Source organism: Hippocampus zosterae, chromosome 3 (genome assembly GCF_025434085.1).
Source record: "Hippocampus zosterae strain Florida chromosome 3, ASM2543408v3, whole genome shotgun sequence".
NCBI lineage: Eukaryota > Metazoa > Chordata > Actinopteri > Syngnathiformes > Syngnathidae > Hippocampus > Hippocampus zosterae.
Window position 1 is genome coordinate 25,646,046 of NC_067453.1, and position 12,158 is coordinate 25,658,203.

The 12,158-nt window shown below is 45.8% G+C and overlaps 2 protein-coding genes across 3 annotated transcripts in view; one reads left to right on the forward strand and one right to left on the reverse strand.

Annotated features, from left to right (window-relative positions):
- The window catches only part of LOC127597570 (SRSF protein kinase 2-like), a 446,193-nt gene that overhangs the window by 132,403 nt on the left and 301,632 nt on the right, over window positions 1-12,158 (forward strand). The gene's annotated exons all lie outside the window — the stretch shown is intronic.
- plxnb2b (plexin b2b) overlaps window positions 1-12,158 on the reverse strand; it is a 171,222-nt gene that overhangs the window by 47,597 nt on the left and 111,467 nt on the right. For both annotated transcript variants that reach the window (XR_007961676.1, XM_052060665.1), the window contains exon 5: window positions 59-1,173. Coding sequence is in view for 1 of the 2 variants with exons in the window: in XM_052060665.1 (XP_051916625.1) it covers window positions 59-1,171 (1,113 nt within the window). In the remaining variant the exon portion in view is untranslated. The remainder of the gene's footprint in view (window positions 1-58; window positions 1,174-12,158) is intronic.

Below are 12,158 nucleotides of genomic sequence, written 5' to 3' on the forward strand. Positions count from 1 at the left end.
GGCGCGAAACAACGCCCACTGTTGATGTCACCCAGTGCAGTTTATATGAGGCCCTCACCGCAATTTTGGAGGTGCAGAATTCCGCCGTCTTTGACGAGTACGGAATGTCAACGGCGGGGAACCCCGAAATCTTCCCCAAGTCGCTGTAGCAGGCCGTGATGATGTCAACCAGACGCTCGTTGATGGCGTTGAGAGTGTACATGCACAGAGCCGAGTCACTGTGGTCACCTTCCGAGCTGGCCACCATGAAGAGAACTTTATTCCAGGGCTGGACCTTCCCGTACGTGCCCCATTCTGTCATGACCCGACTCAGCTCCTTTCCCGGCGTGGCCACGTAGGCCGCCTGCACTTTGCTGTACTGGTTATCCTGACCGCACTTGAGCTGCAACTCCGTGTGGGAATACAAATGGTGGTCGTTCTCACACAGGCGCGACACAAAGGTCACGTTTTTGTTGTCGGTACCGTCCAGCGTTCTGGAGAAGACGAAGTAAACGAAGCCGTCGGCGGCGAATGCGTGCCTGAAGTCGTGCAGGTACCTGGGCCCGAAGGGCATAGTCTGTATAGTGGAGGCCTCGATGATGCTCTCGAACACCACCCATTCGCGGAAATCCTGCAGAATGCGCGTGGTGATGATCTTGGTGCTGTCGAGGCTCCCGTAGCCTTTGCCCACCAGAAACACGTCGAACTTGTGCTGCTCCTTGGTGAAGGTGGACATGACGCCCACCACGTTGACGTTGTCCTCGATGCTGGCCACATAAGTCCTCTCTCCCTTGTTGTCGCTGTAGTAGAGCTCCTGCTCCACGTTGGACAGGTTGAGCAGTGAGCAGATACCCCGGTAGCGGCTGCCGCACACGATGAGCGAGCCGTTAGACGGGTGAACCAGCAGCAGTTTGTTGAGGTTGGCCATGAGCTTGGTGTCCTGGCAGGCCGAGGCGGGCGGCGTGCACGTCCTGGCGTCATTCCGAGGGCCCGTCACTGCCAGGGCCTCCGGCCGCAGTGACGAACTTAGTTGGTAGACGGCATTGATGGCCCCCGCATACACGCGGCCCGTACGCGGGTCCTGCACGACGTTGTTGATAGGCGTGTCCGAGGTGAACTCGAGGAAACCCTCCTGGGAGGCGGATGTCGACTGCCAGGCGAGGAAGAGGAGGAGGGAGACCCAGCTTGCCATCTCTGTGGATTACATAATGAGGAATGGTGTAAATAAGGAATTTAAAAAATGTAACTAAAACACTGACAGGTATAGCTGAAATGGGGATGAGCCAAGTGGCGCGAGTTTAAGTACCCTACTTTTTTGAGCAAATGGTTTTTATTTGTGTGTGTGTGTGTTATACAGAGAGAGAGAGATATTCAATGTGCAGACAAAAAAAAAAAATTGCGAGGGTGCCCCATTTTACCTGCCACACAAACACCAAAACTCTGTGACCCCGTTACACTATAATAAATCCCAACTCTGACCTGTTTTCTGGAGAACAATTTTGTTTCGGGGCAAAAACAAAAGTAGTTCATGTAACAGCTGTTCACTGAGACATGCATGGTTTACTTCAGTTGAATGCCATTTGTCATCGCTGTAAGCAGTAAAAGAAAAGAAAAAAAATGCATCCATGTTGCCAGACACAAAAATGAAGACAGAACTTATGTGTGTGTAGATGCAAACCAGCAAGGGTGTACGATTTGTCTCCAAAATGGGTAGACTTACTGTTTATGCGCATTTAGTTTAGCGGGATAAAAAGATTGCCTCAAGCTAATAAGTCCACAAAAAGCCAAAAGTCTCCACCACCTGCTCCCACTGGCATGACAGTTAGTTACTTTAAACCACTTTTGACAGTCGAGAAACAAACTGGAACTCCAACAGGCACCAGGAATTGCAATTTATTACCTTCACCAAGGTACGATATATCGCTTCATTTATTTGTTGATCTGAAGCACTTGCTTATTTTCCTTTCTCACGGTCAGAAATCACCACCAAAACCACTTAATATTCACCACGTTTAGCTTGAAATTGCTCTCGCTGAACGCGGCTGAACTGGACAATCACGAACAAATTAGACTCACATCCGCACACCTGCCGATTGAGCCTTGTAAACAAAACTCGCTGCAATAGAGAAACAAATTCATTTGGATACAACACTTTGCTGCATCACAAGCTGGAGCATTTGATGGAACCACAAACAACACGGTGCAGTTGTCCAGGAAGAAGCGGTTTTCCCTGGCCAACATAGCTGTACAATAACAGCACAAAGAGAGCGAGAGACTCTCCACGCTTTGCTTTTTAGCCATGGGTATGGAGGAAATAAAAACATGCATTGACATGTGGGTTTCTTCTCTGCTTAGAAGATGCAAAATAAATAAATAAATAAATAAATAAAGAGAGTTAGGAAAGGGGAAAACGAACAAAAATTCTGACAGGCCAGACTTTTGCCGGTGTGGTCGTGAAGGGTCCTCGTTGCCAGATGACCAATTGTTGAGGAGGTCACAATGTTATTTTAAAACATTTCATCCACATCCAAAGTGAGCAATAAAAATCTCCGTCTGGTTGAAATGTGGACAATGATTTAATGAAGGGAAAAATGTCGATTATGTGACAGCTTCATAAAAGAAAATTTCCTCGATAGGACTTTTTCCGACTGTTGATGATTTGCATTCACTTCTGTTGGCGGTGGCGATTGCGTAAACCATTTCGTTAGCCTATTAGCATCAATGCCTACGTCTGCGGTTCTCACACTTTTTTTATACGACTGAAAAAGATGCGCAGCTCGACAAGTACAGGACCACCATAATGTCCACATGAAAAATACAGCAACGTCGTATGGCGCCGAGGGATCCTCAAAAACAAAGCCGAGGGTTCATTGCTGAAGTTGATGGACTGTCGTAAGCCGCCATTTAAACATTCACACTGCACTTGAATGTAGAGAAAGGAAATACGTCTCCTTAAATACATGCTTAAGTGCGCTTAAAAACAAATACATTGGATTGTAATTTGCAGTTAGTCTGACCTGTACTAAAATATACTGTAGTTTTTTTTTTAAGTTTGAAGGGCTAAAACTTCATTCTGGTATCTTTGATTGTCTTGCATGTTTTTAAATTGCACAGGTTTCATGAATGTTTTTTTCTATTGTGCAAGTTGACTCAATACAAACTCTGTTTAAATATAGAAAACCCTAAACAAACAAGAGACAAAAAAAAAACAACTTAAAGACTCCAGTGAAATGTATTGCAATAAAAATAAATAGGGCGGCCCGGTAGTCCAGTGGTTAGCACGTCGGCTTCACAGTGCAGAGGTCCCGGGTTCGATTCCAGCTCCGGCCTCCCTGTGTGGAGTTTGCATGTTCTCCCCGGGCCTGCGTGGGTTTTCTCCAGGTGCTCCGGTTTCCTCCCACATTCCAAAAACATGCATGGCAGGCTGATTGAACACTCTAAATTGTCCCTAGGTGTGAGTGTGAGTGCGAAAGGTTGTTCGTTTCTGTGTGCCCTGCGATTGGCTGGCAGCCGATTCAGGGTGTCTCCCGCCTACTGCCCGGAGACAGCTGGGATAGGCTCCAGCACCCCCCGCGACCCTAGTGAGGATCAAGCGGCTCGGAAGATGAATGAATGAATGAATGAATGAATAAATATAACATAAACCCCATAAAGATTTAATGCTCAACAGTACTTTAAAATGTCCCAAACTGGATTTACTGTGTTAAATTGAAGAAAAACCCCCCCCCACACAACTAAACACCTATTTTGGCGATTCTTCCACTTGGTACTGGTATCGTTTGAGAATCACTTTGGTAGATGCTCACTGATTTCACCTCTTTTTCCCCCCCTGACTGCAGTACATTTTAAACTCCAAAACACTCTTTATCTCACAGTATTCACATGACAAATTTATTTCAAATATGTTTGCACCTTTCTGTGTGGCAGACAAAAGAAAATTACTTTTGAGAAACAACATTTCAAGGATGGCGCATCTGTCGCCGAGGAACGACAAATATGTGATGGCTATTATAGCCGACACAATGAGCCAGTCTGCTTTTTGTTAGCGACATAGGAAGAAGAAATTCAGAAGCAAGCGAAACAAACAAGAAAAAGGAAACATCCGGGTGAGGGAGAGGGAAAGGGCTCGGAAACCACGGGGGTAATAAAATTGATGACGTCTCAAAATAAGAAAAGTTTGAGCGAAGGCTTGATTTTTATCACAGAGCTCCCCTTTTGGCAATGACCTCAGACGCTGGAGTGACAATACACAAGTCCTTCCCCGGGAAAGCGACAAAAATAATAATTTGTCACGGCCGCAAACTGACAATCCTACACAAGCTCCTCATCATTTGGTGTCGTCAAAGTCGGTTCAAGCTGTGTGGCGAGCCGAATGACATTTCACTTATTGATTGTGGCGTGCATCTGGAACGCGTCGTGGAACCTTGAAAGTAAGGAGCCATCGTTTCGAGATTACTGCAGCTCAAAAAAAAACCCCAACATGATTATAAATGTGCGGCAGGTGCTGTAACCTTCCACGTTGTTATGTTATCTGCTTGTGCTAGTGCATTTCCACAACACAGATTCAAGCGTAAAAACCTGGTAAAGTGAATTCCTAGATTTGTTCTTAAATACATTATCCATGTTTGAAGATCATTTACTCAGGATGCAAATATCGCAAAGACTCAGAACTACATAGAACTGAATCGCGTTATGTCGTGTTAAACTGTTTTCCTGACTTTTCGGACATGTCCGGCATGAGTCGCCCCCCCCCCCCCCCCCCCCTGCTGTCTTAAGGCAACATGGTATTCCCTTCCACTGCTATGCAGATGACTGCCAGATCTATGTCCCACTGAGCAAGAAAGACGCCTTCTCATTAAGGCCACTCCTATCCTGTCTGGAAGACATCAAAACCTGGATGGCACAAAATTTCTTGAAATTCAACGAAAGGAAGACAGAGGTGATATTGTTTGGTCCCAGTGGCCCTTGTACTTTCCATCCTGTAGACTTGGGCCCCCTGTCTCCTTATCTTAAGTCAACAGTCTCAAACTAGGGCCTTAAACTGGACAGTGATTTCAAACTCGATCGGCAATTTGGTGCCGTTGTTAAATCAAGCTTCTTTTACCTTAGACAGCTGGCCAAAATAAAACCTTTTCTTCTCACATGAACACTTTGAGACAGTAATCTATGCCTTTGACACATCCCGGCTCGATTACTGCAATGCCCTTTACTTTGGAGTCAGCCAGTCCTCCATTAAGCGCCTTCAGCTGGTCCAGAATGCGGCTGCTCGCCTCTTGACTGGTACTCGTAAGAGGGAGCACATAACTCCTACTCTGGCATCCCTTCACTGGCTCCCCATTCATTTTAGAGTTATTTTCAAGATCCGCCTCTTTGTTTTCAAATCTCTGAATAATCTCGCGCCACCTTACCTCTCTGAGCTCATCCGCCCCTACACACCTGCCCGGCGCCTCAGGTCTGTGGACCAGTCTTTGTTAGAAGTACCAAGAACTAAACTGAGGCTCAGAGGGGATCGAGCCTTCTCTGTTGCTGGTCCCTCTCTCTGGAATGACCTCCCACTGAACATTCGGCAAGCCTCCTCGCTGCCCATCTTTAAAGCCCTCCTCAAAACCCACTTGTATTCTTTGGCGTTCGACTCAGCATGATTTTACTGCTTGGTGCTTTCTACCGCCTTTATTACCATTTCGTCTTACTGTTTATTGTGTATGTTAAATCGCTCCATGTACAGCACTTTGTATGCAGCGATGGCTGTTTGAAAGTGCTCTATAAATACTGTTGACTTGACTTGACTTGACTTAACAACAATAGCATGCTGTTAGCTAGCTAGCCATGCCTACACCCGGAAAATGCATCGTGCCCAGATGCCGCAATTTACAGAACAGCTTGGTGTCATGATTTCAACTCCCTGGAGAGGAGATGTCGCCTACTGAGAGGGGCCATGGAGGCCCGTTAGCTTGCCTGCTAGCTGATGGCTAGCGCCTCCCGTTGCGGCGTGGTCCCTTGCAACCAACAGATTTCTTCTCATTGACATGTAGCAATGTGTCACCCTAAGAAAAATGCTCGGTGATGTGGCATCTATTTTCAGCCATTCAGTGGACGCGCCCAAAACATTATAAAGCGGAGACAAAAGCTTGATTTTTTTCCCGTCCCTGATTTTGTAACCGTTCTTTTACTTGCTGATTTTTTTTTTTAATCCCTCAAATTTAGCAGAACTGTTAACAGCACTTTTCTCTGTGGTGTGGCACATTTAGAGGACGTTTATTTTAAGTTTAAAGGGACGTGAAATGAACCACCACTCATGCATGGTAATAAGGATAAGTGTGATGAACAATACAGGACGATTGAACATTAAACGGTAATGGTGTTGTTTGGTGTGGTTGGCCTCCATTTGTCCTTTGCTCACAAAATTCAATCAAATAAAACTACTCAGTTCACCTTTCGGGCAATATTTTGCAGTAGAGTACATTCCTTAACATCATGTCTTTTTTTGGATTTATGTTTTGAGTTCAGCTAGCGTTGGTCACTCGGGTTCTGCCCCTCAGAAGTAGGCCTAGTGTGGCGCTCGTTTGCAAGCATTTTGAAAAGGTCCACAGGAAAAAGAATGTCATTTCAAAAAGAGGTGAACTCACTTTCTGGCACGGGTGGATTCTTGTCTTGTGCAGAAGTTTGTCTGTATTGGAAATGAAGCTCATCATTGTTTCAGCTTGGGCGCACAAAAAAAAAGAGGGGGGAAGAGGGGCACGAGTCTAAATATTGGCTGCATTTGTATATAGGGACAGCAACTGGAGCGCGACCTCCTCTCTGACCGCCTCGCCATTGTTGACCGTGCAGTTAATAGCGAGAATATGCATATTTCCATCGCACGGATCGCAACAATGACCGCACGGACGCCGTAATAAAAAATGGACTCTGATTTGTTTCTGTGAGAGTAATTGAGCGGATTCTAATGAAACACAGCTTGACAACGTCAGGGAAGAACAATATCTTCAGTCATTCATTTTGGTGAAAGAAAACTCTTCAAAGAGCACTTTCCTACACACGCACACCGGGAACAAAAAAAAAAGAATGCGAATTTCCTTCCGTTGCTTCATTGTGGGTCAGCGCGCAGGCAATTCTTGACATATTTCAAAGGAGCCCGTTCTCTCCTCGGATGTCCCCGGCACTTTTCATCCCTTTTTTCCCCCCCCGCGCCTAATCCTGATCACAGGAATTAAAGAGGCTTCAAAGAGCAGAAAAGAGGCAAACGTCTGGCGGGCGATTGCGCGCAGGTGGAATGAAGCCAATTGCTACCCCTACTCCTTTTTTTTCCCTTCCTTTTTCACATGTGGGAATACACGACGAGTGGGCAGCGCATCCAACACGTAGCTACTCGGGAATAAATGAAGCCTGCTAAAATTAGCCAGCCGCGTGCTGCATCAGCCGGCAGCTAATGAAGCTTGCCGCGGTCAGAGATAAAGAATAGCGCCACGCGTCATGGGCTAATGAAGATGGGGCCTATCTGAAAATGTGATTCCATGAAAGCGGCAATTGTGGAATTAATAACAGACCAAATGAAGACAAATGAAACGTTTTCCTTCTCTGCACTTTTGACACAATTTTTCACCACGACAAAACAGTCAGCACTAAAGGTGCTTTTTCACTTCACGGCACCGCCACGGCTGCACTCGACTGGGTTTTAGTGCCGCAACAACCACCAAAAACGCGACACATCGATCGTATCGACGGGAATGAGACATGCTAAGTACACAACAAATGGAGGAAATCGATGCTCACGGTAAAGAGAGAAATTTGGAAAAATGGAAAACTGCAGTAAACTAGAGACAATGAAGTAACTTTCAGAGCAAAGGAAGAGCAACCGCGTCGTTTACGTTAGCATGTGCGCTTGTTTTCCTCCCTTACGGCTGTTTAATATTCATTCAGTCTGATCCAAGAGTGCAGGCAAAGCTGAAATTCTGATGGACTAATACCACAGAATTTGGAATCAACCGAGTAAGCTGGTTATCTTGCGTTTTTATTTTTCACAGTGTATCCTGAAATATGATTGATGTGACTCCTTAACCGGTGAAAAGAATCTATAAAGGAAAAGTGCAGTCACGAGACACCCACACCCACACACCCACACACGATGGTGTCTGACAACTGTCACCTCTTCCTCCACAAGCATGTGTTCCGCCTCTGCCACAAAAAAGCACCTGCCAGCAGAGGAAAATCAAAGATGATTGAAAAATGTCAGCTGTGCACCCATCATGTACACATTTTAGGGCTTTAGCAGATACAAGGATCTCTCTCTCTCTCTCTCTCACACACACACACGCACACACACCCAGACACGCAGTTTGAAGTGCTGACAAGGTAATCTCACTGTGACCGCCACCACAAAAACACACTGTGCTCTTGTGACAGAGGCCATTTAAAGTACCAATTGCACCTCTCAAAACTATTCGGCACTCATGCGAATCTACGTGGAGCATCGCATACACATGGAAGCTCCACATGTTTCAAATCCAATTAAACAGCAGATTAAATGCATTTGGTGATATTTTCAGTCAGTCTGGCTGACATAATAGAGCACTGCTGTGTTAGCCATTATTTTATTTATTTATTTTTGTTGTATTTTTTTCTTATCTTATTTGATGTAGTTTTTAACATTGTACTCGTGATTTTAACTGCTTGTTGTAAGGTGTCCTTGAGTTTCTAGAAAGGCGCCCGCAAATAAAATTTATTATTATTATTATTATTAGCTTTTTCGCACTAGCTAGCTAGCTAACGGACGAATGTTGGTCACCTGTGATAAAAAGGTGACCGTAAGTAATTGAGGTACTCCCTCCTTACCTCAAATATTGATAATTCCCTATATTCGTGATTGAAAGAAGTGTTTTTCAAACTTTTTAAACCAAGTACCGCTTATCTCTCTAGCTACAGGGGCCGGCATAATGACCAACAGTGACATGAAGTCACGTAGCATCGTGGTACTAACATTATGAACAATTCACATTAACGCTGCGCTTAGATATCGGAAAATACAAAGGTGCGCTTGAAAAATAGCTTGGTTAATATGTCTCGCACATAACCACTCAACAGAAATTGTCCCGAAATGTTTGAAAGCAGTCTTGTGGGTGACTGTTGTTGCCTCTGGTGTTGAAAATGAACGTTTCCATGTCGGTCTTGATAGACTTGAGAGTAGTAGATATTTTTCAGGATTTCATTTGATTGATTTTGTGAAGAAAATGTTTTTTATTTTGAATTGCAGTCTCCTCAGTTTCTTTTGGAACAGAAAAATAAAGCCTGCATAAGGGAAACCACAAATTCCAAACCTCTTCTTTCTACACTGATAGGCCAAACCTCAGATTTGTAGCCCCCCCCAAAAAATTTGGGTGTGTGTTCCACAAACTATGATCACTAAATATTTCGCATTTGACAACATTTTCTATCCCCAACTAACAAACGAAGCCTCATCTGACGCAGGCAACCCAGGCTAAACTTGGCTCCTCCTCCCACACAGACAATATCAGGATGTATCATTTCAACATCATGTGGTTCCTTGGTTCCCTTTAGCTCGGGCTTTGTTGCCGTTTGGTTGCATTTTGGGCATTTCATAAAGAACAAAACAAATACTGTAGATGAAGGTTAGATCACACTTGGGGTTAATAGATACATTGGGAGTGGCTCACTGGAAAACTCACTTGACCCGAAATATAACTGATCCCAATGGAAAAAAAACTGAAAATGTTGAGAGTCAATGCTCGACTAATAAACACAAAAACTGTGCGCTGAGTTGGCAAGTTTTGAGCCCGATGCAGGGAAAGCGAATGCACCCAAACTCTAAGAACATAATAGGATACAACCGCATACTGCGATCCGACTCACATTCAGCACTTTTCTTTATCTGGGAGCTTCTTTTGGCACGTGCCTGCCCCTTTGATGCTCATGCATGGAAGTGCGTGCGTGCGTGCGTGTGTCTGTGTGTGTGTGCGCGCGTGTAGAATGTCGATAAAAAGTGAACAGCGATTAAATGAGCTGACCCCAGAGGCTTCACAGCGGGGTGGGGGAAGAGGTGAACAAGGGGATAAATGCTTTCGAGTCTGCCTTGCATGTGTGTGTGTGTGTGTGTGTGTGTGCGTGCGTGCGAGGAGGTCTGAAAAGGCCCGATAGCGTGTGTACAAGGCAACATGACAACGCAGCTGGAAATGAGGGCTTGCCCGTAGTTCAGCCACTCTCGCTCCATCAACGCACTTTGTTGAAGATGAAACATGAAGAGAGGTGAGACCCCCCCCATTGCGCTCTCTCTCTCGCTCTGTTCTCTCGGGGTGCTCACTCATCCCATCTTTGGTGAAATTGTTCCCGGAGTTTTGCGCAACAACGGTGTGTGACATGCGACGACGGCAAGGCCAATTTCCATGTGAACAATTGCTGCCAGGATTGGCAGTTTATTCATTTCGATTTGACTGCCTGGGAGAAGCAGTAACTGGGCCAATCATTGTTTTATTTATTTATTTTTTATGGGGGGGCGGCGGGGTGGTTCAAGGGACGGGAAGGTACGGATGATACCAGTGGGCGATCGCTGAGCCATTTTGAAAGATTATCGAACCATTCAAAATTGTTAACTTCCGAAACATTCATTCATTCATTCATTTTCCGTACCGGTTGATCCTCACGAGGGTCGCGGGGGGTGCTGGAGCCTATCCCAGCTGTCTCCGGACAGTAGGCGGGGGACACCCTGAATCGGTTGCCAGCCAATCACAGGGCACACAGAGACGAACAACCATTCGCACTCACAATTACCCCTTGGGACAATTTAGAGTGTTCAATCAGCCTGCCACGCATGTTTTTGGAATGTGAGAGGAAACCGGAGCACCCGGAGAAAACCCACGCAGGCCCGGGGAGAACATGCAAACTCCACACAGGGAGGCCGGAGCTGGAATCGAACCCGGTACCTCTGCACTGTGAAGCCAACGTGCTAACCACTGGACTACCGGGCCGCCGCACTTCCAAAACACTTTGAGTCAAATTGTTTTAAACATTCACGATGACAGCTTCACAATATTCACAAGTCTGCTGGCTTCATTGTAAAACCGTAGACCGCCACATACACACAGCGTAGCGGCACACCGTATAGTGCATGAACCGCTGCCTCTTCGAGTTCAAACTCTTTACAGGAGTTCACTTTTTTGTTTTCTCCTCACAACGCTCTGGGGCCAACCGACGAGGGCGGTCGGTCTCCAGTCTTGCCTCCGCAGTCACAAAGCTCTGACTCCGTCCCGGGTTGTCATGGCAACGAACCCCGGATTCGCCATCGGCCCAGCAGCATTTGCACTTGCATGAGGTAGTGCCACCCACTCAAATGGGGCTGATTTCGGGAAAAACAAGAAATAAATATGGAGGATAACCTCCATGTAGCTAGAGCAAAGTATCTTGTGATCATATTCCCATGCAGTGCGAGTTTGGACGTCGCAGCGTGGAGGGAGTTGTTGTTGTCTTATTTTTTTTTTCCTTCCTATAGTGAGTGTTTGTTGTGTGGACACAGCTGGCGCATGGCAGGAAGCCGATTAAATTGGCCGAGAGAGGAGTTCCTTTTTCGGGAGCCAAGTGCACCTCTGCCGCGTCCTGACGGCAGCTGACACACACACACACACACACACACACACAAAACCCGCTAATGGACTGTACGCGATGTGAGTTTTTCCATTGGAAGGAACTTAATTATGTTTGCAATTAAAGCGTGGAGAAGAAGTTGTTCTTAAAGCGGATATGTTATGGAAAATTGGCTTTTTAAAGATTTGTATACACGTAGTTGAGTGCCTGTTCATCCAATAAATATGTCATTAAACAACCCAGCACATCCTTTGTCATCTGCTTTGTTCTGAAAATGCCTCAGTGAGTGTGCCGTTCCACACTGAAGGACCACAGTTATGTAACATTGACGCTAAATTACATAAGAACCCCCCCCCCCCCCCCACCCACCACCTCTTCATGCATTGAGTTTCTCTGCCCATGACTTGCCCGCTAGACTGGGCAAAGATCCCAGGCCACTGTCAAGGAACTGAAGATGTCCCGCCAGCCAGTCAAAGCCAAAAGGTAAGCAAAGCTGCGCTGAGGTTTTTATGGATGCCCGGATTAGCCGTGGCGAACAAAGTTAGCGTCTGATGAGCGGGACTTACTTGAATATTTGGGTTAAAACGGTG